Here is a 26219-nt window from a genome sequence, read left to right as displayed (position 1 = left end):
TCTCACAGGTGACCCTGTGAAGCATAATTCAGGCCTGCTTATATTTTAAAACCAGTCATGTTCACCCTCTCACCCTAAGTGACCCTGGGCACTCAGGCTCCTCATGCATAAACCTCTTTGACCAGAGAAAGAAGCACCCTCTGATGCTCTGTCCCCTTGTCATATGGAGACTTGTCGTAGAGCAGCTGGCTGTCCCCTTCACATCCCAGGATGACTTGTCTTCTCCCCACACAACATGCATGTGCCTCCCCACATACCCCGCTGCCCAGCAGGGTGAGTTGCTCTTTCAGTCTCCAACTCTCAGCCCCCCTAAAACGGATGACTTGGGGGAGACGTGGAGGCTGATGGCCGAGACTGGTGTCAGATATAATCTAGGAGGGAGGATCTCCGGGATCAGGGACCACACAAGTGCCATGGTTGCCTTGACAACCGGCTGCTAGTTAGAATTAAGAGAGCAGTCGGTAGTCACTGCCATGACAAGGCCTCTGTCTCCAGGGGCAGTGCCCCACCGTCTCCTCACAGAATGGACCTGCTCTACGTCCAGGTATGAAACACCCAGAAACACACTTCTCAGTTGCTTCTGTACCCAGGTTTGGAGACCCAAACCCTGAAAGAGGCTTATCTTTTTCCCACCCAACCTCCCCGAAAACCTTCACTGGAGTACCCAGAATAGTCCCGGAGTGTTATACGCCCGCCAATTTTTGTTGAATACGTGGGTGCATGAAAGGAGCTCAAAGCAATAATTGGAGTCCACTACCTTTTCTTCCCACTTCATTCTCATCTTTCTCTCCCCTGTTTTCTTCTCTTATTCCCCTCCTCTCTGGGCACCACCCCAGCTCCATTCCTCTATCCCTCTCCATTTTTACTCCTTCTTCCCAGCCTCTGTCCCAGAACAGCCACTGGCAGCCAGGGGTGCCTCAGGACTGGAGCCTGCTTGGCCCATCTTGGGGAGGTTAAGCTAACAGAGGGCAAAAAGGATGGTAAACCAGCCCAGGCTGGGGGAGGAGCCCCCAGGCCCAGCACTTCTGAATGGTCAGAAGAGGTCTTTCTCCCACTGCTTAATGGATTCGCTTTGGGTTTCTTGGGGGGAGGGGAAGATGTAGAAAAAAGGGCAGTTACCTCTTCAGGAAGAATATAAATGGTCCAAGTTGTATAGTATTTGTCAGTATTTTTTTTTTCTGGAAAATTCAAACACACCAAGAGAAGAACTTATTTAAATAAAATACTTTGAAAATGAAAAGCCATGCCTGGTTTCCTTACTTATGGAATCAGATGGTTATTTTCTTGACATTGGAGATTACCGTCTCCCAGACATCACTCAGAATGATGGATGCTGTGACTTCCTCTGGGACACCAAATGCCCAGCCATCCCCAGGCACTGCCTTCCCCGGCAGAGTCAGAGGTCCAAGGACCAGGGATGAACTCTCGCACCGCTACCTGCAGAGCAGACACCTCGAAGACTAGGCACCCTCAGAGGTGCCAGTTGCAGAAAAACACACTGACGTTCCTTGGCAACACTTAGAGAACGTTCCCATCAATGAGGTCAAAGGGGAAAATAGCAAAGACTAAGTAAAAACAGACTTCTGAGTTAAATATGGTGCTGGAAAGGGGAGAGACCGAAAGCTTCTATAGTAGCTGCAAGGGAGACAGATAGATAAATAGAGGAGAGTAGGTGGACGATATAGAAATAGAGACAGACAGACACACACGTGTACGGATGTATAAATGTATATCTTTTTCAAGTCGGCCATAGCTTTGCATTGGTTAAGAAATGTAATGAGTTAGATGCTCCTGATTCCTCCCTTGATGATGCTAAGCTGGCATTAAAGCAGAAACTATCTAGAGCAGTGCTGTCCAACAGAACTAGGAATGACAGAAATCTTCCTACCCTGTGCGATATGGTACCATTAGCCATATATGGCTAGTTAAATTAATTAAAATTAAATAAAGTTAAAGGTCCAGTAGCTGAGTTACACCAGCCACATTTCACTTGCTCAACAACCACACACGGCTGGTGGCTACCATCCTGGAGAACATGGGCCGAGAAGCCTGTGGGGGGAGGGGTCAAACACGCTGGCAAAGCACCATGTTTACTGCACTTCAAGCACCTAGGCAGCCCCGAGCCTCATCTCTTCCGAGGCAGGCTGATTATTCCTGTAGCTGTACTTGATCCCTAGGCTCCCTTCCCCATCACCACACATCCCATGACCAACTGAGGACACAGACCCTTCACTCAGCTCTCTGGTCCTTCCTCCAGCACTTCTAAAACTTTCCACCCTAGAGGAAGGAACATTGCCCAGACAGCATCTGGGGTAGAGGCAGCTGCTGCACGCCTGAGCGGATGCCAGAGCTCAATGCCATCAGCTCCACCTGCCCAGGCTCAGCCCTGACCTTGGGGGTGTGAATGTAAATCTGGACAACGCTATGAGCATTCTCAACTCACCGGAACACTCTGCACTGACCTCTTGCCCTTTGCCCTTAGTATTATTCCCAGATTCAAAGTCACAGGATTACAAGATTGAAGAGTCCCTTTAACACAGCTTGCAGTCTCTGCCATAGGTTCAAAGGGACGTTTTCAAATACCTGTGATACTTCATTCAGGAACAGCCATGCGTGCAGGTATCTAACTCCCTCTTGAGGCTATTTATTCCATTAACATTTTTTTTTTAATTTTTTAATTTATTTATTTATTTTTAATTTTTATGGCTATGTTGGGTCTTCGTTTCTGTGCGAGGGCTTTCTCTAGTTGTGGCAAGTGGGAGCCACTCTTCATCGCTGTGCGCGGGCCTCTCACTATCGCGGCCTCTCTTGTTGAGGAGCACAGACTCCAGACACGCAGGCTCAGTAATTGTGGCTCACGGGCCCAGCTGCTCCGCGGCATGTGGGATCTTCCCAGACCAGGGCTCGAACTCGTGTCCCCTGCATTAGCAGGCAGATTCTCAACCACTGCGCCACCAGGGAAGCCCAACATTTTTTTAATAAATTTATTTATTTATTTTTGGCTGCGTTGGATCTTCACTGCTGCGTGTGGGCTTTCTCTAGTTGCAGAGAGCAGGGGCTTCTCTTCGCTGTGGTGCGCAGGCTTCTCATTGCAGTGGATTCTCTTGTGGCAGAGCACAGGCTCTAGGCACACGGGCTTCAGTAGTTGTGGCTCGTGGGCTCAGTAGTTGTGGCTCATGGGCTCAGTAGTTGTGGCTCGTGGGCTCTAGAGCACAGGCTCAGTAGTTGTGGCACACGGGCTTCGTTGCTCCACGGCATGTGGGATCTTCCCGGACCAGGGATCGAACCCATGTCCCCTGCATTGGCAGGCAGATTCTTAACCACTGCACAACCAGGAAAGTCCCCCCTTTAGCATTTTTTTTAAATTTTATTTATTTATTTTATTTTTGGCTGTGTTGGGTCTTCGTTCCTGTGCGAGGGCTTTCTCTAGTTGCGGCAAGCGGGGGCCACTCTTCATCAGGGTGCGTGGGCCTCTCACTATCATGGCCTCTCTTGTTGCGGAGCACAGGCTCCAGACGCGCAGGCTCAGTAGTTGTGGCTCACGGGCCCAGTCGCTCCACGGCATGCGGGATCTTCCCAGACCAGGGCTCGAACCCGTGTCCCCTGCACTAACAGGCAGACTCCCAGCCACTGCGCCACCAGGGAAGCCCCCCCTTTAACATTTTTGATTCTAGTATGTGCCAAGCACATCAGGTGGCAGCAATATAAAGTCATCTGGAGGGGCTCACAGCCTGGCTGTGGGAACAGACAAGCAAAGAGACCATTATAGTACAGTATGGTCACTGCTTCCTAAGAGGGAAGTTTCAAAGCTGGAGTCAGGGCAGGCTGTGGGGAGACGGGGGAGGGGGGGTCATTCAGAAGCTGTCCCCCAGAAGAGAGCTGCAGAGGAGGCAACTGGGAAAGGAGGGCACCATTTGCATCTGCATACAACTTGAAAGTGCAGCCTGGTGAGGACCACTGTAAGTGTGGGAGGCTAGGACTGGAGTTGTCCAGACTCTGAGGTTAACTCCAACTTCCACTGTTGTGTAATTTAGGCCCAGGACTTAATCTCCGTGCAGAATTAATGACAGTACCTATCTCACAGGGATGAGAGGATTAAATGAGATAATGCATACAAGCATTTACCACAGGGCCTGGCTTACTATAAGTGCTCAGTAAATGTTCATTATTATTAAGGACAGAAGGAAGATCATGAGAGAGTTGTGTCCTCGAAGTCAAAGGAGAAGAAACTTTCAAGAAGAAAGCCAGAGTCTGTAGAGTCAGATGGTGCAGACAGGCCAAATGAGATAGGGACTGAAAATAATGTACATCGTCTACTCCCATTGATGTAATACGTTCCTTAATTTCACCACACACTGCACTGTCCACAGTATTATTAATACTCTTTGAATTAAGGGCTCCCAATTTACAGTATGTGACAGGTGAACTTCTTAAGTAGCTATCCCGCCTCACCTCAAGCCACCCTAGGGTGACAGTGCCTCCTGGTGGCCAGATCAGGAGAGAGTTTGAGTCAACATCTTTTTCACCTTACAACAGTGTTTGCCTTAGAACATCAATCCAGCTACGTCACAGGTCCTCAAACTAAATATGCTAAAGACTCACTGGGTTTTATGTGATAGTCACAAACCTGTCAGGGTCAACGATGCCACGCTCATTTGCTAGATAAGGGATTTTCATAACCCTAAGTCTTAGCTGCTGTTAAAACATATTTCTGGTGAAGTATTCCATATTTTACATCACTGCCTAGGAAAGCTTCCCTAACTACACAAGTTTTCCCATCACAACAAGATCAGACTGTATGGTAACCATGATCCTGTGTTCCCAGCACTCTAGCCCATTCTCACCTGCATTAGAATTAGCCATTATGAGGCCAGAATTGTAACTGTCTTATTCAGCGCTGTATCTCCAGTTCCTAGCGTGGAGCCTGGTGCATACTATATGCTAAAAAAATGCATTGATTAGGGGAAAAAAAGAAAGAGAATCACTGGGTGTTTCTCACAAGTGCAGAGACCCAGTCCCTCTCTGCCCTTCTGCTGGATTTATTACATCTTGGATGAGACCAGACAAGCTGCTCTTCTAACAAGAACTCTAGGTAAATGACAGTGGTCTCTGAACCACACCTTGACAAATATTGATATTATCTAGATATTCAGAAACCAAAAGCATTCTATCGTCAAATAAGTTTGTAAAGCACTGCATACCATGACTTTCCCACTCCTCCTTGGAATGTGCAATGCAGGTATCACATTAAAGGTTCTAATGGGTACTGGAATAAGGAAATGGTGTAACTCCGCTGAACTCAGCTTTCCCAAGCTTATTTGACCACGTAACCTCTTCTTTTAGCACCTCTGGAGGAGCAAGGGTTCCAAGGAACACCGTCTGGGAAATGCTGCCGTGGAGGGTTTGTGTACCCCCATGCTTCATCTGTTCGTCTTTTACTGCTAACACCTCAATTCATATCATCCCCAAGGAAACCCCTTTCGAAATGTAGAGATTCTCCTTTACCTTTACAAACCTTTCTTTCTCACTCTGCCCTTTCTCTTTCTTCTGTGAGCCATAATAATCCTATCGGTGGTTATTCATAGCAAATATACCTTAGAGCTAGCTAGGGATACACCTCTATCAAGGGAAAAAAAAAAAAAATCCAAAAGCTCTGAGTGAAGTTATGGAGACTAAAGATGCAAGGCCTCTATCTTACCATTCCATAGTGCTTCTACCTCATAATTATGGGCACTTTCAATACCTCATTTGACTCTTGCAGCAACTCACGCAGTGAGTAAATCAGGGACTGACGTCATCCCCATTTTAGAAAGTAAGAAAGTGAGGCCCAGAAAGGTAAGCAACTCACGCAAACCTGGAACCCTGAAGACCAAAGTCTTCAGACTCCTGTCCTAGTGCCCCTTGTGCACACAGGGCATCATGGTCCAGGCCACTCTGCTGATCTGGGCTCCTCAGAGACTGTTAACTTGCAGGAGCACCTCCTTTGGGTCAGAAACTTATAGAATCCCGTAACGGGCTCTGCCCACAAGCCTTCAGACACCCAACTGTCTCCTTCAGATGTTCCACCGTGTAGCATGAGCCCTGACAGTTCTGTTTTTTCTTTTTTGTAATCCAAGTGCCTGACTTCAGCTTTGATTGCAGAGGCATCCATTTCAAAGAGGCACCCACTTCAAAGGCCACTGTGCAGGATAAACACACTGCCAGCCACACAGCTGGACAAGGACCCAGGCCACCTCCCACACTGCGGCTCCTTTGTTTTAGAGATCCTGGTCGATTTCAATAACTAACCATTTGGGCCTCTTGATTTTTTTTCTTCTCTTCCTGCACTTGGAATTCCCGCTCCTATGTTTTAAATTCACCAGTGAAGAGTGACCCCTCGAAATCCTAGGCCCCCACTACAGACTCCAATAAAAGGAGAACCCTAGGCGTGCTCTCTCTCTCTCGAGCTCATTTTCTCTCTCTCTCCCTCCCACACACAACCTCACAATGTGGCCTCCTGTGTGCGGTGTAATTTCCAGGTCTTGCAAGTAATAAACCTTTATTTTTCAAAGGTTCCTGACGGCTATTGCTGAAGGGTATCATACAATTATAATAAGAACTCAAGGGCCAGTCCAACCAAAACATTGGGTATTGATAGGCTGAGACCAGCCGAGAACACAGACAGCTGAATCTGCCTCCTATCCTTCTCTAATCAAACCTAATTTTCTTCACTTGCCAAAATAAAGAACTGGTTTCATCCCACCGTTCTTTTACTTAAATTGCAATACTACAATACCTTTGTTTTCTATTTCTGTCATTATAAGTGCACTGCAATTTATCCGCATTATAGAATGAACAGGCTTTTCTGGGCTAGCCTGAGAACCTAACTTCTTTCTATACCACTGGCGTCGGAACTCAACCCATTTCCCCCGTAGCAACATCCAACCAACAGAAGGACTTTGGAAGTGGATTCATTTGCACTTTAGGAACTGCCTAAAACCCCTTCCTGGGGTGCCCCCCGCTCCCCTTGCCGGACCACCAGCCCAGTGGACCAGGTCGCGGGACAGAGTCCCCGCCTGACGAGGCAGCCTCTTCAAAGTGTTTCCCAGTTACCTGTTTTGTGCAGCAGCACTGCCTGCGCAACCACCAAGCACCGGCTGGATGCTGAGTCGTACCCCACAGGCTGACTCTCCAGGTCATTCTACCCAGGAAGGAAGGAACGTGAAGACCCCCAGAACTTCCCTTTCTGGAGGAGAGGAAAGTGGCGCTGAGGCTAGAGGCTCCCGGCAGGACCACACTGCCATCTGCTGGCCCGGCCGCGTACAGCGCGCCCCGCTGCGCTGGGAGGCTGCCCTCAAACGTTATTGATTGATCCGCGCTCTTTATTGACAGAAACACCTTCCCCGATCCTCTCCACCGCCCTGGGGAAGGGCTTAAGGGAACGACTTGGAAATTCTTTTAGCGGAAGGCTTCCTCCAGTAAGTGACTACGTTTCGCCGAGAGCATTTCATTATTTATAATTGTTTTTCCACTGCCATGCTGTACCCCTATTGACACTCCATTCTGTCCACAGCCTGTCTCTCTTCACACACCACACCTGGTCCTTTTCTTTCACGTCATCCCTTTGATCACAGTTCCTTGGGTCATTTTTTTTTTCTTTCTCCCTTCAGCATTTCCTAGCTTTAAGGATCCTTGAATCCCTGAGAATTCCAAGTTAAAAAGTAGAATTCCTTTTTTTTTTTTTTTTTTTTTTTTTGGCCTCAGGGCTTGCGGGGGCAATCGACCAGGGATTGAACCCAAGCCCTCAGCAGTGAAAGCGCAGAGGCCTAAACACGGGACCACCAGGGAACTCCCAGAAGTAGAACTCTTGACATCATGTGACAAACATAAAAGTCGGGACCCTCTTCCCAGAGGAAGCTACTGTCAAGAACAACCAGCTCTAAACTCTGCCATGAAAGGACCCCTCCCCTCCCTTTACCACCCACCCCCCTCAAATCCCGTTAATCCTTCCTCCGAAATATTATTTAACCTATGCTCTTCTTCCCTTTCCCACAATTTCTGCCTCAGGCGAAGGAAGTCAGTACCTATTGCCTATTGCAATAACCCTTAACTTGTCTGTGACTCTCCACTCTTTCCCTAAAACTGCCCTCCACGCCTCCCCCTATTCTCTATGCTGTCACCAGACTGATGTTTCCAAAATACAAGCCTCACTACAAGTGTCACTCCAAGGTTTAAACACCCCTGAGTGTTCTCCACTGCCCCCCTTTTGCATCTTAGCCATGGTTCTCAGCCCCAGTTGCACATTAGAAGCCCCTGGAGCCTTAAAAAACTCAGAGGCACAGGACTCAGCTGAGACCCACTGAAGCAGCGTCTCTGGAGGTGAAGTAGGATCCGGCTGGTAACAGCTCCAGCTGATTGTGCTAAACAGTGCAACCTGAGACCACAGTGCTTGCGTGGCCGAGACCAGTCCCCGCCCATCTCTCCAGCAAGGCTCCCCACCAGCCACTCCTCACCCCACCTAGAAACCGTCTTCCTCCCTCAAACACACCACACGCCACCCTTTCTCATCTTTGCCATCAAGTGTCCTCATCCCAAGGTGCCCTGCCTCCCCCAGGCCTCTCGCTTCTCCCCTGGCAAACGCAGATTCCTCCTTCCGGACGTAATGCTGACACCACACCCACAGTGCTTTCAACGGCACCCCGCTCTGCTCACAGCATTCTCACCGTCGCAGTGCCCACTGTCGTGGTCTGTCCCCGTGGCCGTCCCCACCACACTGCGAGCAGGGGCTGCATTCTGCTCATCGAGGCTTTGCTAGTATCTTGCATGGAACAGGCAACGGCTCAGAGACTTTGTCTACTGCTTGTGATACTTCTGTCCTCGCTTTTACCCCAGTGCCTGGCTGTGCCACCTGTGCCTTCTATGACAGCTTTTGTTTTCTTTGGTTTGTCCTAACCGGTAGGAATTGTCCCTTAAGCTTCAAAACCCTGATGGCTCATAACCTGGCTCTAAGAAATGTGTCTGACCCTTGAAAAAGCAGGTCTATCCAGAAATATATTCTGGGGCCTATATTCAGCTACCAGAGCAGGAGTTGCCAGAGCCAGTCATGTTAAAATGAGGTTAGGCACAGAGACTGAGGTCTGGAATGTTCTCCTCAGTCAGACAAACATCCTTTGAAAATGAGCTTCCCACCTCCCGCACTTTCTTCTTTGCCCCAGTGGAATCCTTGAATGGGTCAACTGAGGTCTTCTCTGTCCTGTCCCTTCAGGGCAGCAAGGACCCTACAGGCAAAAGAATGCAAGAAACAACTCCAGTTTCCCACAAGCCCTCTTCTTGGCCAGCGGTGGGAAAACACCAGGGTTGGTGAACACGGACGGGGCTGTGCTTCTGCCACCATCACAGACGCCTCCCGAGCAAACAGGCCATCAGAGGGTGCCCCCTGCGCCGCCAGAGCTACTCAGAGAGCGGCCACCCATCCCGCAGCAGCCCTGGCCCAGAGCTGCTGAGTCAGAAGGGCTGCGGCCCAGCAATCCTGCTCCACCAGGCACATGTGACAAGCGCAGTTAAATTTGGGAAGCACCACCCACGATGCGCCCAACCCCACCCCCGCTCCGAATCCTTCCGGGGTTTGATCCACTTTGCAAAGGAGGCTTTTCTTTTCTAAAAAGGCCGCACCCACTGGGATGAGCACAGGGCTCCTGGGTCACCAAGGTGAGAACTGTGTGTGCAAACAGGAGACCAGAGGCCTCGGAACTGAGAAGCTGTGCAAAGGGAGCTTTAAAACGGACAAGGAAATTAGCTCAGGCTCCAGCCCTGAGGAAGCTGGATCAAACTAAAGACATCTGGCCAGCCTCTGCACATATCTACTCCTCAGAGAGGCCCGTGGAGTCCCCCACTTCTGCCACCAATCTCCCCTCCATCTCTTAATCCTACTATAATTTTCTTCCATGGCACTCATCACTTCTGGGAATTGTACGTGTATGTTTTTTATTGTCAGTCTCCACCAGTAGAATATAAGCACAAGGGCAGGAATCTTGTCTTTGGTTCACTTCCATAGCAGCAGGGCTTAGAGTAGAACCCAGCACAGAATAGGGCTTAATCAGTATTTGTTGAATGAATGAGTTAATGAGTGGATGAATGACAGCACACATAATCCAGTAGTGCAAGGACCATGTCTGGCTTGCTTACCTCTGTGAGCTCACCGCTGGCTCCCCAGTGCCCAGAACACTGCCTGCAGACACTTAAATTCTCCTTGAATCGATGAGAGAGGTGCAAGCACGTTTTTTAACCATTAGCCCCAACACTGACACTGTACTTCATCCAGACCACACTTTATCAGACCGAGAAGTTACCAGGGCATTGCTCAGTACATGTGTATAGGGAACCAAGGGGATGCTGAAAATTTTAAAGGTTGACAAACACTGTTTCGGAAGTATGGCTTGGCATTCGGCCAGAGGGTAAAACCTGGAGAACCCGAGGCAATAAACGACTCCAGCATCCTCGAGGAGGACCGCAGCTTTTAGGGCACGCGTCTTCCTCCCCACTCACCCACTTCTCCTGGTTCCAAATACCATTATTTGCTATCACACCAGTCAGAGGCCACGGCCAACCAAACTCCATTATAATGCACAGATTGTACCTTTGCTTGCACTTAGGTTAAATTTAGAATTCAAGTGTACTTATGAGGGGAAAACAACACAAGGCAAATGTTTTTTAATCAAGTGGTTTATTTATTTATTTATTTTTTCTCGAATAGGAAATTAAGTTTCTTCAATGGTCACTGACTTTGCCACAGAAAAACCTTCCAAAGTGACAGGAAAATAAGCCAAAAGGATCTGACCTTGCCAAGTGTCCACTCAAACAATAAGCCTCTGGTGCTGAGCACTTTCAGGAAACCCAGGGGTCTGACAGAGCGGGGTGGGGGAGGGGGAGGGCAGGGGCAGGAGGGAGAGAGGAGGGAGGCTCAGGACTTGACAGTACGAAAGGGAGTCACAGAAAAGGGTCTTTGGGAGGAACCAATTACCAAGAGAGTCAAATTATTTAAAGTTGAAATAAGTGAGAATTTATTCACAACGTATGCAGATCTACAAGAGTGATAATGCAGATGGCTGGAAAGGGGGCACTTAAAAATAGCAGTGACATGGAAGCTGGGGTTTCCAGCATGCTGGATACTGGTCAGAACACAGCAAAATTCAAATCCCTCTTGGTCCCTTTTGGTTCCCTTTATTCTTCCTCATAACATCAGCAATTGTTTTTAAAAGGGGAAGATTTATGCCTTTTTCCCCAGAAAAGATTTTACCAATTTTCCAGTGGTAATGGAAGGTAAGTTTCAGGATACCTCAGCCCCTTGTCGTCAAACCCCTCTTTGGTGTTTCTTTTTAGACAGAAGATTTGTATTAGCAGAGCCCTGAATATATATACCAATTTCCAGAGATTTCCAATTGAAGAAGTACTATAGGTGATTCTTTATCCCTTTTTTTTTTTTTTGCCCTAATCCCGTATATTTGTCACTGAAGATAGAGCAGAAAACCTTGCAGTTCCAGGGCTGTCTCTCCCATACACATTGTGCAGCTATTTTTGTGTTGATTTTCAGGCCCACAATACAGGTGGGCAAAATGCAGGTGACAAGGAAGTGAGCTATATGGTTGGAAGCTTGGTGACAGGCTTTGTCCTGCAGGTTATCCAGCCATCTCAGAAGCCAGGGGCTGTGAGCACCCCTCAAACTTCCATCAGCCAGTCATCAGTACCCACCCCACCCCACGCTTACACAGGCCCCAACCCCGGGCTGGTCTCCTCTTGTGCGATAAGTGCACGAACGGGCCGTCAGAATGTTCTCGAATTTTCTCCCAGTGTTCGCTTCTTTCTGCCCAGGACACGCTCCCCGCTGTAGCCATGAGGGCGGATCTTCAACTCCACAAAAGGAATGGAGAATTCATGTCCTTTCCATGGCTCCCAGTTCACCCCCTACATTAAATAAATAAGTAAACAAATTAAATAACTAACTAAATAAAACAAATAAATAAGCCAACATCAAGAAGAGGCACCTGGGAGAGGGTGGGGTGGATTATGGTACCAAAGAATGTTTCTTTGCCAGGGAAACTACTCTGTCTCTGCTTAGGGGAGAGATTGGGGTATATATAAAGGAAGTGAGACAGGAATCTAGAAGCGTGCTCCCTCTGCTGGGCAGCTGAGGTTAGACAGGCTGACAATTTGGAAGCCCCCTGCGGTTGGAGGATGGGGGGTGTGAGCCCAGGAGGCGGGCGAGGCCAGAGGAGCAACAAAGGTAACATGGGGTCAACCTGGCCAGCAATGATCAAATTATCTTTGCTTCACTCTTTTCCTTTACAAAAAATTAAAGGCAACAGTAAACATATTAATTGGCCAATTGTGGAAAATCATTTTCAATTTAGACTGTTTAGATATTAGCTCTGGGATAATAAATAGCCTGCTGAAAACTAAATTTCATTTTACGACTTTTGACTGGTGAGCACAATAATATTTAATTCACTTAATAACCTTGCAAGCTGGCCAATAAAGAGCCCAAGTGACCAATTTTATGTATTTTAATTTGTGAGGTAAATAATAAACAAGAAGCTAAATGCCTTGCAGACTGTGAAAAGCACATTAACCAGATGAATGTCTTTTATTAGCAAATATGGGGATGGTTTAGGGCATGCTGGCTGCTCATTTCAAATATCTGATCTCTGATCACAGGCTTCCCTGAGTCAGCCCACATGCTGCCACCGTGATTCATGGGCACACCCTCCATGGCTCCCCTGGGGACAAATTTCTTCTTCCCTTTGAAAAATTACATAAGGACTGGGAGTCCCTGCTGCCTGGTTAGGACCAAAGCAATCAAAATGTACCTGGACTTTAGATGTACTCGTATTGAGTTCTGGGGAGAGGTGGCTTCCTGAAGGCTAGGATCAAGATCCAGGATGGGAAATGAGAAACCCAGCAAGGGGAGAGTTCATGGAGGGGATGGATTAATGATGAGTAGGAACAAAGATGCAATTTTTAAGAAGCTGTGAGGGAGCAGGCAGGAGATGCCTGGAAGCTGGGGAGGAATCTAGGCCATGTTCACGGGGCAAGAGGATGCAAGAAATCACTGACTGGAAAGTTGCAGAGCAAGGGAGGGGTGAGGAGGCCTCGCCAACTCTTGGCCTTGTGTGCACACTCCTGAAGTGGAGAAACCGATTTAGCACAACGTTCTGGGCAGACTTTGGGTGTCTCTGGATGAAGTGGATCCAAGGGTGGGTCTGACATAAGACAGAAAACTTTGTTTTCCCCGTGATCAAAGGACTGAGAAAAATAGCTCTGGTTTAACTGGATGAACGACTAGAAAGAATTCTGAAGTGTCTGTTATGGATAAAATGTTTGTGTCCCTCCCCCGCCAAATTGCATATGTTGAAGCCCTGACCCACAACATGATGGTATTTGGAGATGGCGCCTTTGGGAGGTAATTAGGGTTAGATGACGTCATGAGGGTAGTTCAACCACGGTGGGATCAGTGCCCTTATAAGAAGAGAAGGACCAGAGCTCTCTCTCTCTCTCTCTCTCTCTCTCTCCACTATGTGAGGACGCTGTGAAAAGGTGGCCATCCACAAGCCAGAAAGAGCTCTCATCAGGAACTGAATCTGCTGGGAACTTGATCTTGGACTTCCCAGCCTCCAGAACCATGAGAAATAAATGTCTGTTGTCTAAGCCATGCCGGCTATATTATTTTGTTACAGCAGCTTGAGCTGACCAAGACAGTGGCCATGTGTGAACTCGTAAAGTGAGATGGTGTGGGACCCATATCATCTCTATTAAGCAGTGGGCAGCCTGAGTACCTCCCTGCACTGAGTAAGGGTGCAGCATTGGTGGGAATGTAGAGTGGGGAGGGGCTGCAGCAGATGGGCAGGGAGGGCCTTGACCTCCAGGCCATGGAGCCTGGAGAAGAAGCCTTACTGCCCTGACTGCTGGCATCAGAAGGAGAGGGTCAGCCAAACCAGTCTGGAGGGTGTCACTCTAGGAACACAATGTGGGAAAAGCCTGGGACAAAAAAGATGTTCACCTGTCACCTACCTCACTATGCTTGGTCTCCCCGTATCTGCCATTAGGGTTGGCCAAGTGGCAGTTCTTGTACCACCAGCCGCCATGATGCGTCAGGGCACAGTTGCTGAGGGCGATATCATTGTCTCTGTCAAAGGTTGTAAACTTCCATCCATTGTGGTAACTAAGAGCGTCCCCTGCAGGAGAGAAGAGATGAGAGGGGAGAGCCCAAGTTTCACCCCTGAGGGCGTGATCAAACTCTGACCTGAAAGAGGCCTGGGGGCAGGAAAACCTCCAGGCATGAAAACGCCAGGGATCCAGTCCGTTAGGCCACAAGGAGCCACTCTTTTCTCAAAATCGCCAAGGTGAGAACACGATACGGATGAACAGATTCTCTTTCCTGGCTTGTCACCCAAACTTCAGGCCTGTTTCTCCAATAGCTTTAAAAGCATTTTCACTTAGAGGCCTCACAGTAAAATATCCAAACACCCAAAACCAAACTCCTCGACACTCCCCATGGTACCTGACCACCCTCACACAACTAACCCCCTTTCTGTGCTGCTGTCTCTGCTTGAGCCTCCTCCCAGTCACCCAGACTGGGTACCCCCGAGCCACATCTGACAATCCTGTGTACCCCATTATCGAGCCCTTCCTTCTGCAGACCACTCCCTTACACCCCTGCACCCACGGCTGCCACCCTGGGCTGTTCTCATCTCTCTCCAGGCCTGTGTTAATACAACAGCCTTCCTAGCTCTTCCGAAGCTTAAGCATCCATTTTCATCATCTCAGGCCTACTTCCTCCCACATGGAGTGAATTACTCCTCCTGGCTTTTCAGGCCTGTAACTTGGCTGTACCCTCTGCACAATCTCATAGCCCGCTATCCCCACAGGCGCCCTCCACGTGTGAAGTGGACGCATCCATCTTCCATGCCTCTGCTCACCTGTTTCTCTCTGCCCTTCATCACTCCAAATCCTCACCATTCCTCAAAGCCCAGCTCAACCCCACTCCTGAGGAAGATTCTCCTTATTAATCCTCCCACACGCCCTCTTAACACACACACCTGAACTTCTAGAGCCCTTCTGGGCACATAGGTACAATTAAACACTTCGTTAATCCTATCTAGAAATCTGCCTTAATTATTTTACTTGTATTCTACTATTTCCCCCATCACATTTGTCATCCTTTTATAAGTTTACTTTTTAATTCAGCTCATAAAAGGCAATAAGGGCTCATATCAATCCCAAGCTTAATCAAGTTCTGTTCCTACAATAACAATACTTCCATTTAATCTGATCTCTGAGTTACCCATCACCTTCACATATACATTCTCATTTGATGCCCACAATAAGCCTGAGGGGTGGGTCAGGCAGCTCTTAATCCCATAAGGAAACAAACTCACAGAGGTTAGACTCTAGGAATTTGTCAGGGTCCCACAGTCCAGAAGCAGCAGAGCCAGGACTCAAATCTCCGACCTGAGATTCCAAGCCCAGAGTTCCTTCTGAGACACCGATTCACAGGAAGCTTCCTTATTTCAACAGCAGGCTTTGATTATGCCTAACAAGGACAAGCTGTCTCTGACCATCTACAGCAATGGTTCTCAAAGGGGACCCTGGACCGCCAGCAGCTGCAGCACCTGGAACTTGTTAGAAATGCACGGTCCCAGGTCCACCCCAGACCTACAAAACCAGAAACTCCACGGTCATACCCTGCAGTCTGTGCTTTAACAAGTCCTTCAGATGACAGCAAGCCCTTCTGATGCCAGCTAAAGCTCGAGAACTTTTGTCCTGAAACCTCATTCATTCATTCAGAAAACATCAGGTATGCCTGCTATGGCCCAGCACCATGCTAGGCTCTGGGAATACAAACAGTGGTCCTTGCTCTCAAGAACTTAGTTGCAGGTGGCTGGGGACAGATACACAGTTGACAACACATTGTGTAAAGGGAAGGTCCCAGTTTGACCCTCTGATCTGGGAGATCAAACAGTGACTCCTTCATGCCTCACCTAAGACACAGCAAAACCTCTGCCCGCATTCATTCTCTCCAATCAAAGAAGGGCAAATTGTCACATCTATTCATAGACATTTCCCCCTCTCCTCAGATTCCCTGCAGACAGTTCCCTACAGCTCCAAATACCACACAATGGTTCCCTTAGCAACAATTACCTGACCTGCACATAAAGTTCCCAGAGCTGTTTTCTAAGAATCTGTGCACAGGCTATGTCTTAAAGGTCTCTTTGTGGTTATCTAACCTTGGGCATTGGGATAAAGAAAGGTGAAGCAGGTTGTGGCCTGAGTGTGAGAGTTTTTTCCCCCGCAGATGGGTTTTCTACCTTCTAGAAACTGAAGCCACACTTATGTTCCGAGTATAGATAGTGAGTGTTCTCATAAATCAAAAACTAATTTTTCTTTGGTCATCAGGCCCTGGCCAAGACAGTATTCTGATTTATTAAGCTTATCTCCTCAAGAAAGATAAAGTAGAAAAGCCAAAGATGGTTAGACTCCTAGACTCCCTCCCCACTGCTGGAGTTTTAGGAGAAAACACTGATGAGAGATACGTGCCCCACTTCTAGGCTAATGGCTTTGGGTGGGAGCTCATTCTTCTCGGGTGGTGGGTGGGAGGAGTTGGTGGCAGGCCCATAAGAGGTCTGAACCCAAGCCCAGGATGGGGCTGCTGAGCTGGTCAGCACCCATCTCATCAAAGTATCACTCTGGGGCCAACTCTTCTTCTCTAGTACTAGGAAAGATGACCCAGGCAGCTGAGCCATCTCAGACCAGAAAAAGCTGTTAACATCATTTCCCCTTTAAGTCACACACAGACACAGGACCACATGTCTGGATCTTAAACATCTTCTACCCTGGGACCAGGAATTGGCCAATGAAAGAGTGATTTGTACCGTCGCTAGCTTTCTCTTTTGTCCATGTGTTCAACAATGTTTTCTTTCTAAGTGCCAGTACTTAAAAATCCACTTCAAAGCTAGGAAGGCACTGCCATTTGGGGTGGAACAATCCTTCACTGTGGGTATTTGGCATCCCTGGCCCCAGCCCACTGAATGCTGGTAGAGTTCCTCAGTCTACCAGCATATTTCTAAGTGCCCCCAGGGGGTGGGCCATCCCTGCTTGAGCAGCTCTGAGTCTCCAGCAAGTGGGACTTGAAATCAGCTGCAAATGACTGGTTAGCCCACAGAAGGCCTTCTGCACCACCCCGAATGTCTAGCTATTTATGTTTTCATTATAATCTCCAAATGGATGAATAGCAGCCTCTTGAAGGTAGAGTTCATAGACTGTCCTACCTGTCTCACTCCAAGGTTCAGAATCAGAAAGTCAATTGACATGGCCTTACCTTGCTGGAGTTTCCTTTGGGGAGGAATTATGGGCTTTCTGATTTGACTTCAGTGGAAGCAAAAGTTGAGGGCCCATCTGGACAGTCTGAGTAGGGGAAGAGTCTGAAACCTCACCTTCCCACCAGAGCGGTACACCTCTAGTTCCAAAAAGAGCTATAACAGGGTTAAAAGCTGGGGAGAGCTGGCACATGCCTGGAGATATCAGAATGTTCACTTTCTATTTGAATGCCATGCCCTCTAAAAAGTACCTCATCATCTAGGACATGAGTACCCAGAAGCTTCCTAACTTTCCAAATCCTCCTCAGGGACCAATCAGCACATATAAGGAAAGCTAAAACTCCACTAACCCCGCCGCTGTAATTCCGAATGTAAAAATAAGAATGATAGTACACAGGGGAAGACTAGACTGTTGTCTAAATGCTGCATGAGTTCAAAGTCTCTCAAGGCTTCCTATTAAAAAACACATCCTCCACTGACCAGCACTGTTGGCCTGAACAACCTTAGAATGGGAATTATACCCTAATCACGGTTAAAATGCAAATAGAGTCCCCTGGGAGGAGAATCACAGTAATTCACAAATACGTTGACTCCTTTCCACTCATTTTCTCATTAGCATCAGTTCATTTACTGGATTAAGACAGGCCTCAGAAAAGGTACATTCGAATAATAGAGGGAAGGGGATTGGGTAGCCTGGGAGGGCAGTCCTGAGTGAGGTCCCCAGCATAAGTCCCGTGAGGGCGGTGGGTTTCAGGGAGAGATGTGGGCACAGGTGCCAAAGGGAAACAGCCCAACCCCATATCTTGTCTGCAGAAGGTTCCATGAATGGAGTCTCTGAAGACTGGGATTCTTCAGCCTGAGAAAGGAAGGCTGACTGATCACGATGGTCAAGACTGAATGGTATTGGGAAGAAAAGGGATGACCAGATATTTGCCATGTGAGCAGGAGGAGGCCCGAGGGGTCTGATGAAATAAAGTTCATATTTTATGGCAAGACAAAAAATTTTTTAAATAAAATTTTTCTTTGCCCGTTTGGGCCTCTTCCCTCCCCTTTAGTGTGTACCATGCATCTGGGTTAACCAGACTTCCTTAGGAGGTGACACTCCCTCTTAATCTCATCAAGGGGCCATCATGACCCATGACCCACTACTTTGTACATGTAGATCTGGATTGTCTAAACTGTCAACAATACACCATTTGACATATAACCCTTTGTCTCAAAAACTTATATAACTGTGCTTTGACCTCTAACAGGTAGAACAGTCCTCAGAGCTTTCTGAAAGACTGCCTCCCTGCTTAAAATCCTCAGGTTGGCTTGAATAAAATTTTCCATTTCTTTCTTAGATCAACTATTGATTACTTTATTTCACTGACAAGTCTAAGGGAGATTGTAACATTCACACCCCTTCCACCTACTGGCTGGGAGAGCCAATGCGACCTGATCTTAGCTACAGCTTGGGGGAGGGGGAGGGGAGGCAGCGTGCTTAGTCCTACAAGAGGGCACCTTTAAATTAAATCCCCCTCATTCGATTAATATGCTTATAATCATCTGAATGTCCATCTGTATTTCCCAATTGCATTTTTTTTTAAATTAATAGCTACTTTATTTATTTATTTATTTTATTTTTGGCTGTGTTGGGTCTTGGTTTCGTGCGAGGGCTTTCTCGAGTTGCAGCAAGCGGGGGCCACTCTTCACTGCGGTGCGGGGGCCGCTCTTCATCGCGGTGCGCGGGCCTCTCACTATCGCGGCCCCTCCCGTTGCGGGGCACAGGCTCCAGACGCGCAGGCTCAGTAGTTGTGGCTCACGGGCCTAGTTGCTCCGAGGCATGTGGGATCTTCCCAGACCAGGGCTCGAACCCGTGTCCCCTGCATTAGCAGGCAGACTCTCAACCACTGCGCCACCAGGGAAGCCCCCCAATTGCATTTTAACTGGCTTTTTTCTATGCCTGACTTTCGTGTTTTATATTATACTTTGTACAATGTAAAACGGTTGCCAGCCTTTTTCCAGCCTATGGAGACCAGGACCTGCAAGGAAAGAAGGGACAGCACCCAAAGCAGTGCAGACTCTTCTAGCTGCAGTGGCTTTTCTCCCAAAGACTGTTTTTCCCTGAATCAATTCTTTGCACACTTTCTCCCACCCCCAACCCCTACTCGGGACCCTTGAAATGTACCCCATGTCTGTCGCCCAAACTCCTCATACTCTGGTAGGTTCCTACCCCTCCTGCTTTGTCTCCTCCCATGTTACCATGTCACCAAACTCACCTCTTCACTGACCCTCTGAAAGCTATTTTGGGCCTCAGATTCTATTCTTTACAATATAAAACACCCATAAGATTATCTAGAAAGGTTGTACTAGCAGGATCATCTTTCAAACTCACCTACTCTGTGCCAGGCTCCACACTAAGCACTGGGAAACAAGAGCAAGTGCAAAATTCATGTGATTTTTTTTAAAAATTAAATTACAAGACCTGAAAGAAATTTTGCATCAGTAGTTGGCCACTTCCAGTCATGGCCCCGGACACTCAGGGGTGTCTGTTCACAGCCCTCTGCCATCAGGGGGTTCTCAAGTAGACACCTTTGAGAATGTCTGCAGGCTTCAAGGGTACACCCCAATTTCCTTGTGTCTGCTCAGCCTTTGTTCACTCCTGGACTCCCCCAGGCCTGGAGAGCCCCCCCGCCCCCTTTCCTCCTATCTGAAAGTTCTAGCCTTTCAGACCCAGCTCCAGCCCACTGTCCCGCAGGGAGCTTCTGGCAATCCCTTCGGTCCTCAAGGTACCCACCTCTCCACACTCCTGTAGCTCTCTATTCTCCTTACCACTTATTTGACTCTTTGCAGAAGTTGCCTTATATTATTATTTATCTATTTACGTGTGCGTCTAAGGGGAGAGACCATGTGTTACACAGTCAGTCGATTTGGCTCGTAACACATTCCTACATAGTTCCACCAAAGTCAAAAACATGCTAAGTCAAACACCAGACTTACTTGTTAGGGTTTAAAGACCATAAATACAGGTTTAAAGTATACTAGTAAAACAATAACCACGCCTTGCCTCTTAAAGAAAATACTCAGGGATATAATTCCAGTATTTCTGTCACGCTGCTTAATTTTGTTCTTTTCCTTCACAACTGAACACACCATCAACTGGCTTAAATCCAGTGAGCAGCTAACATTCCCCTACTTTCAGCTGAACTGCTCATTTCTGTGTTGTCACAGTTGTGTGGCGTTAATGAGACCTATACTTCTTATTGTTTGAATCAGCACTTTCATTCTTCTGTCTTTACTTATGGCAAAGTGCCACAAAATATTTAAATAATACATGCACACATACTGCTATGCAAGAATGGCGGTCACACGGCTGAAGCCGAATGAGTGGTGGGCAGACACCACGAAATCTCTCAGAATGTGGGTGCATCAGCTAATGTACAACAGCCCGAATTGGGGGAGTACAAGAGGAGGGATTTTACTGGTGGGGGATCAGTGTGTAATGTACAGAAGTTCCAATTTTATGATAGTCAAAGACTGCTTCAACGATTCTGTTTAATCCCCTGCAGGGAGCAGGGCCTCACTTGTCAGTAAGGACAATTCACAGAACAATAGTCTATCCCCCCGAGACCCATGGCAGGTGGCTGACCAACCCTCAGACACACAGAGCAGGAGACCCCAGCAGGAAGGACACGTTTTGTCTTACCTGCTGTGCCTCTGTATTTCCCAACCGTCAGCCTGTACCGCTCCTTGCTGGAGGCTACTTGGAAGGAGTCATATATGGCATAGGCAGACTCGCTGGCAGTCTGTAAGTCCACTCTCACCTCATAGCGGGTGGGCGTGCCTGTGGTGAGGTTGTGTAGCTTGTCGAGTCCTAAGAATCAGGAATGGAATTCCGGTAACCAATCAACCGGTGTGTGAGCACCGACCAGTGGCATGGGAGACTTTCAGCCCGCAAAGCTGCCTTAGCCTTTACTTCCTCTGCTAATGGGGGCCTTCCCTACACCACCTCTTCTGGGGGCTCACTTTCTCATCCTATTATGTCTTTGGCACAGTCATGCTTCTGAGTGTGGAAGCCACATCCTCTGGGAGGGAGCGGAGCGGTTAATCGTGGGATGAATCTGCCCCCACTGACTCCTTCTCTCTCAAGCAGAAGCTGTTCTATCTATCATCCACTTATCTCACCAAGTGGGAGAGGAGATCACCTACTGACTCTAAGGTCACCGAAGGGATTTTTGTACCAAGCAAACCACAAACATCATCTACTCTATCAGACGCTGAGTATCCAGATTATGATTTTTTAATTCTTCATTTCCCAGTTGATGCTTTTGGCTATTTCATTCTCTACGAACATCTGCTCCAGAATAGAGCAGACGTAAAAGGGAAAAAACAATGCCATAACGACTGGCATTACTAGAATTTCAGGGATTCGTAGGACCTCCCAGTGAGAGCCCAGAGTACCGATCAATCAACTATTTTTCTCCTCGTGTGGTTTCTGAAAAGTTCAGGCTGCAGGCAGATCGTGCGGGCCTTAGATGCAGCACAAAGCCCACCCACCTGTGACAGTCCCACCCTCTCACACGCCCACAGCACACGAGAACCTTCCCAGCGACACGGCCACACCAACGCCCTGGTCGGCAGGTTCCTCAGAGAGTCCCTGTCGCTTGGAGCTCTGCCTGAACGTGGTGAGCTTCCTCAAGCTGCCTGACCAGCTTTTCAGGGGGGACTCTCCCCTTTGCACCTCAGCCTTTATGGATGCTCAAAGGTCATACCAAGCCAGAACTCCCTCATGGGGTCCCCGAAGCCTTCCACGTAGGTCCGCCAGCGCTTGAAGAAATCCAGCTGCCCAGTGTTCCGCCTCTGGAAGACCTGAAGAGGGAGATGGACGTTTCCCTCTGACACACCTGAACAGACGCGGCTGAGTGACAGAGGGCAGCACCATGGACGGGGGCTGCCCTGAGGATGGGCAGAGGGGACAGAAGGTAAAACTGACAGATGTGGTGATCGGCTAAAAGTGGAGCTGAGAGACAGGAGGATGTCGAGACCGCCTCTCGTGGTTTGGTCTCGCAGCGCTGAGGGCAATTCACTCAGCCAATCGCTGGGAAAGGGGCGGTGACAGAGGACAGCTTCCGTGAGTGCAGCAGAGCTCATCTGGGGACCTGGTAAGTGTGAGTGACTTCTGAGGTATCCTGGTGAACGAAGATGCCATAGGAACCACTGAATATAAGGGCTGGAGTTCTCAGGAGAGAGCCAGGCTGGACTTAGGAGGTGACTGTGTATCTGAGACGGTGCTAGGTGCTCAGCAAGCTCCCTTTCACTCTCCTCACCCCCGGAACACAGGGAGACTTTCTTTTTCAGCCTTTCTTGCAGTTACGCTGGAACCATATGACTTGTTCCAGCCACAGGCCTGTAAGCGGGAGCACAGCTTATGGGCTGGGGGTCTCCACACTCTCTCTTCCATTGCCCTGGGCCACAGTGCCACGGTGAAGGCCACATGATGACAGGGCAGGGCCACAGGCTGTAATCAGCCTGAATTCCTGAGTCACCGCTTAGAAGTGACTTTGCACGTGTGAGAAAAAACCTTTTATGGGTTAAATAATTGAAATTTGGGGTTGGTTTGCTACTGCAGCACAGCCCATTCCATCCTAACGAACATGGAAAGCCACCAGGACATAGAGAGGAAGATGAAGCCACTGGAAGGATGAGACCACCCGGGAAGAAAACAGGAACTGAAAAGAGAAAGTGGCCTAGAATGAAGCCTTGCAGATATAAAAGCCACACACAGCAGGATAAGTGCATTAAGGAGAAAGAGGAGCCACTAGTGATGTGAAGGACCACTGGGAAAATGTGGAATCAGAAAGGCCGCTGGAGAAAGGTGTGCCCAATAGTGTCAAATGCTGGTGAGAAGTCAGGGAGCATGAGGTCCAAACTGTCCACAGAATCTGGTGACACGGAATCGCCAGTGACTTGAGCAAAGGCTGTGCTAGTGAGCGACAAGAGCGGAAGGCAAACCAGACCGGGCTGAAGAGTGAGTGAGAAGGGACGACGTGGAAACGGAGGAGGGACTGTTTCATGAGAGTACAGGCTGCTTTCTTTCCAAAACTTCCTCGATCTGAGGAAGGGAGGCAGTTCCAGTCAGGGTACATTGGATTCTTTTCTATGAAGTAAACCTAAAAAGTACCTAAAAGCTAAACACACCTATGTATGCTAAGTCCTCCTGGCCTTGAGAGCCACGCTAGACACCATCCTAGCTGACGTCACAAATGAGTCTGGAACTCCCCAAGGCTGGAGTGGCATCTTCCTCTCTGCCTACTTTCCTTCCTGTTCATTCAAAAGCAGACGCCCAGCACAAAATCCAATCCCCCTCCTCTCCACCATGCTTCACACCACGTGCCTTGAAGTCAAGCACTTTATCTTGAATCTGATGAGGTAAACCTCCTGATACTTGAGCATTCTTGACACTTTTCTCTGGGAAGAGACGGGGAGGGAGGAGAGAGCAGCTTGCCCACAACAATGCCCAGAGTTCCGAGTGGGAGCTCACTGCCAGCTCCTGAAGCACCAATCCCTGTCTGCTGGCCCAGGAGGCACTGAACGAAGGCGGCGATGGGTGGGAGTCCTGGCAGGGGGTTGGCGAGTCCATCATTTCTATTCCTGAGCCTCAGTCAGCTTGTTGCCCAACAGGTTAGAAGCGGGAAGGAGGTGTCTACCTCAGAGGTGCTGGGAGGACTCATGAGACAGGACGCGTGAAAAGGATACGGAGCCTCTGAGCAGAACTTAGGGATGGTCATGGCGAACAATGACCCACTGCACTAACACTGCTGTTCCCTTTCCCATCTTTTCACGTGTCCGTCTTTTAGAGACGTCCCCTTCCTTTTCTGGCTTCCTTTCTTTTTTCATTTATTCACTCGTGTAACAATCACTTGTTGAGCATTTGTTAAGGGCTGAGTCCAGGGCAAGAATATACAATGCCATTTTACAGATGTGAAAGTTCAGAAAAGCAAACAGCCAGAGTCACACAGCTAACTGTTCAGTGGCTGATGCAGAGATAAAACACTGCCTCCTCATCTTTCCATGAGAAAGTCTGAGAAAACCAGCTCTACAGACCCTGTTGTTCAAAAAGCATGTCGTAAGATTCTGAGGCTAACTGTTAATTTCCTAGCACGGCACCTGGGACTACTCCTGTATCACCGACAGTGGAATCCTAGGGCAGATGTGGGCACCAATGTTTGGTTCCACACACCTTGCATCAAATTCCGTTCCCACTGATATAATTAGTTACGCTATAAGGTCAGGCTCAAATCTGATCCTGTCCTCCTAGGACATAGGCTTTACAAAGGCATTTGGTCTCTATCTCTAATCAATGAACATAGTGCCCAAGCATTTTTTTACTTGTTTTTTTCTTTGTTTTACTAATGCTTCAGCTTGGCTAGGCAAACTCCAAAAAAATGGTTCTGATGCTCTTGGCGTCACTATTTAGACCCAGCTCTATACTTACTAGCGGTGTCCTTGGGCAAGTTAGTTAACCTTGACAAGCCTCACTTCTCTAAACTATTAGATCAAGATGTTAATAGCCCATTTGCCATTCTCTTAAATCAAGGCTTCAGCAAGGTCATCAATCATGATAAATCATAAAGTATAGAGGCCAGAGTCTGGCACATACAGATATAATAAGTGATTATTATATCTCAATAAATGTTAGCTTGCATTTTATGATATCAGATTCCAAATGAACTGACCCAGGGGATCATTTGTACATCTTGATCAGTCAGCCTTAACTGACTCAATCAGAATCTAGTCTATTCCCTTCTATGAGGTGAAAATACCTTGCAATGAACTATCTGGGGTAACAAAAGCCCCTTAGCAAGTAAGTCTCAAAGGAGAAAAAAAATCTCTTTCTGTCTGGTTCTACACAACAGAGCTTCACTGCACTCTAGAACTTACTCACAGTCCTGAATGACTAAACCAAGAGGAAAAACTGAAACTCTCATTTAAATGCCTGTGGAAAGAGCCTCTCATGTAGTCCTTAGGACTTGCAAGATGGAAAACAAAGATGGAAATATTTGAGACGCTTAAGTGTTCCCTGATGGTCTTCATTCCAGCCTCCCACCCATAGCCTCAGTTACCTCACGGCAGAGTCCTGGCCTGTTAATCAAACTGGGTTTCTGCTGCCTGGGATGGAGAAGAATCTCCTTAAAGGGATTTGAGAAGCTCAATTTATAAGAGCAATGTATTCATATGATGATCATCTTTCAATGACAGCAGACTCCTGAACCCCCCAAAACATGGAAACCGTCAGTAAAAGATTTGGTAGAGAAGTTTTCAGGACTCCATATATTTTCTGGAGTGCGGTAGCTTTGAGGAGAACCTGATAGAATTTCAGTTCATGTATTATCTTCAGGAGTCTGGGTGAGAAAACAAGACTTGGGAGGGGGTGGGGGACTGGCATTGGTTAGAACCCAGAGTGATTTTGTTATTTCTGGAACTGACGTCTGTGTTCCGGTAAAGGTCACTTGCATGGGCAAGATGTAGAAGGCAAGATCCTAGAGGTCAGGGATTTTTGTCTGTTTGGTTCACTGCTGGTTCTTGAGTATGTAAAACAGTACTTGACACATAGTAAGCACTCAATAAATATTTGTGGAAAAATCATGGGTACTCCCAGGCAGACAGACTAGCAGGTCTCTTTCAAAAGGTTGCCCTAGACACACATGTCCTGCCCTGTGTGAGGCTGGCTTTCAAAAAGGTCACACTGGACAGTACAAACATCCTGCCAATGGGCATCTATGGGCACAAAGGCAGGGAACTGGCTTCAAGCCTGAAGGGACAGAATGCTTAGAATTACAATGGTGCTGATGAGAAGCAGCAGGTACAGCTTTGTGAGTCTGGTCAGGT

The 26219-nt window shown here is 48.0% G+C and overlaps 1 protein-coding gene and 1 long non-coding RNA gene across 4 annotated transcripts in view; both read right to left on the bottom strand.

Moving 5' to 3' along the window:
* LOC132373580 (uncharacterized) overlaps positions 1 to 7216 on the bottom strand; it is a 421816-nt gene extending 414600 nt beyond the window's left edge. For all 3 annotated transcript variants that reach the window (XR_009505461.1, XR_009505459.1, XR_009505460.1), the window contains exon 1: positions 7093 to 7216. This is a non-coding gene — a long non-coding RNA (uncharacterized LOC132373580). The remainder of the gene's footprint in view (positions 1 to 7092) is intronic.
* Positions 7217 to 11799: 4583 nt separating this feature from the next.
* Positions 11800 to 26219, bottom strand: part of TNN (tenascin N) — a 58390-nt gene continuing 43970 nt past the window's right edge. Inside the window, exons 15-18 of the mRNA XM_059903651.1 lie at positions 22103 to 22199; positions 21037 to 21204; positions 14044 to 14207; positions 11800 to 11940 (exon numbers count right to left, since the gene is read on the bottom strand). Coding sequence (XP_059759634.1) covers positions 11800 to 11940; positions 14044 to 14207; positions 21037 to 21204; positions 22103 to 22199 — 570 coding nt within the window. The remainder of the gene's footprint in view (positions 11941 to 14043; positions 14208 to 21036; positions 21205 to 22102; positions 22200 to 26219) is intronic.

This window comes from Balaenoptera ricei, chromosome 1 (assembly GCF_028023285.1).
Source record: "Balaenoptera ricei isolate mBalRic1 chromosome 1, mBalRic1.hap2, whole genome shotgun sequence".
NCBI classification, from domain to species: Eukaryota; Metazoa; Chordata; class Mammalia; order Artiodactyla; family Balaenopteridae; genus Balaenoptera; species Balaenoptera ricei.
Note: the sequence above shows the minus strand (reverse complement) of the source record. Positions and strands in the feature narration are given on the sequence as shown.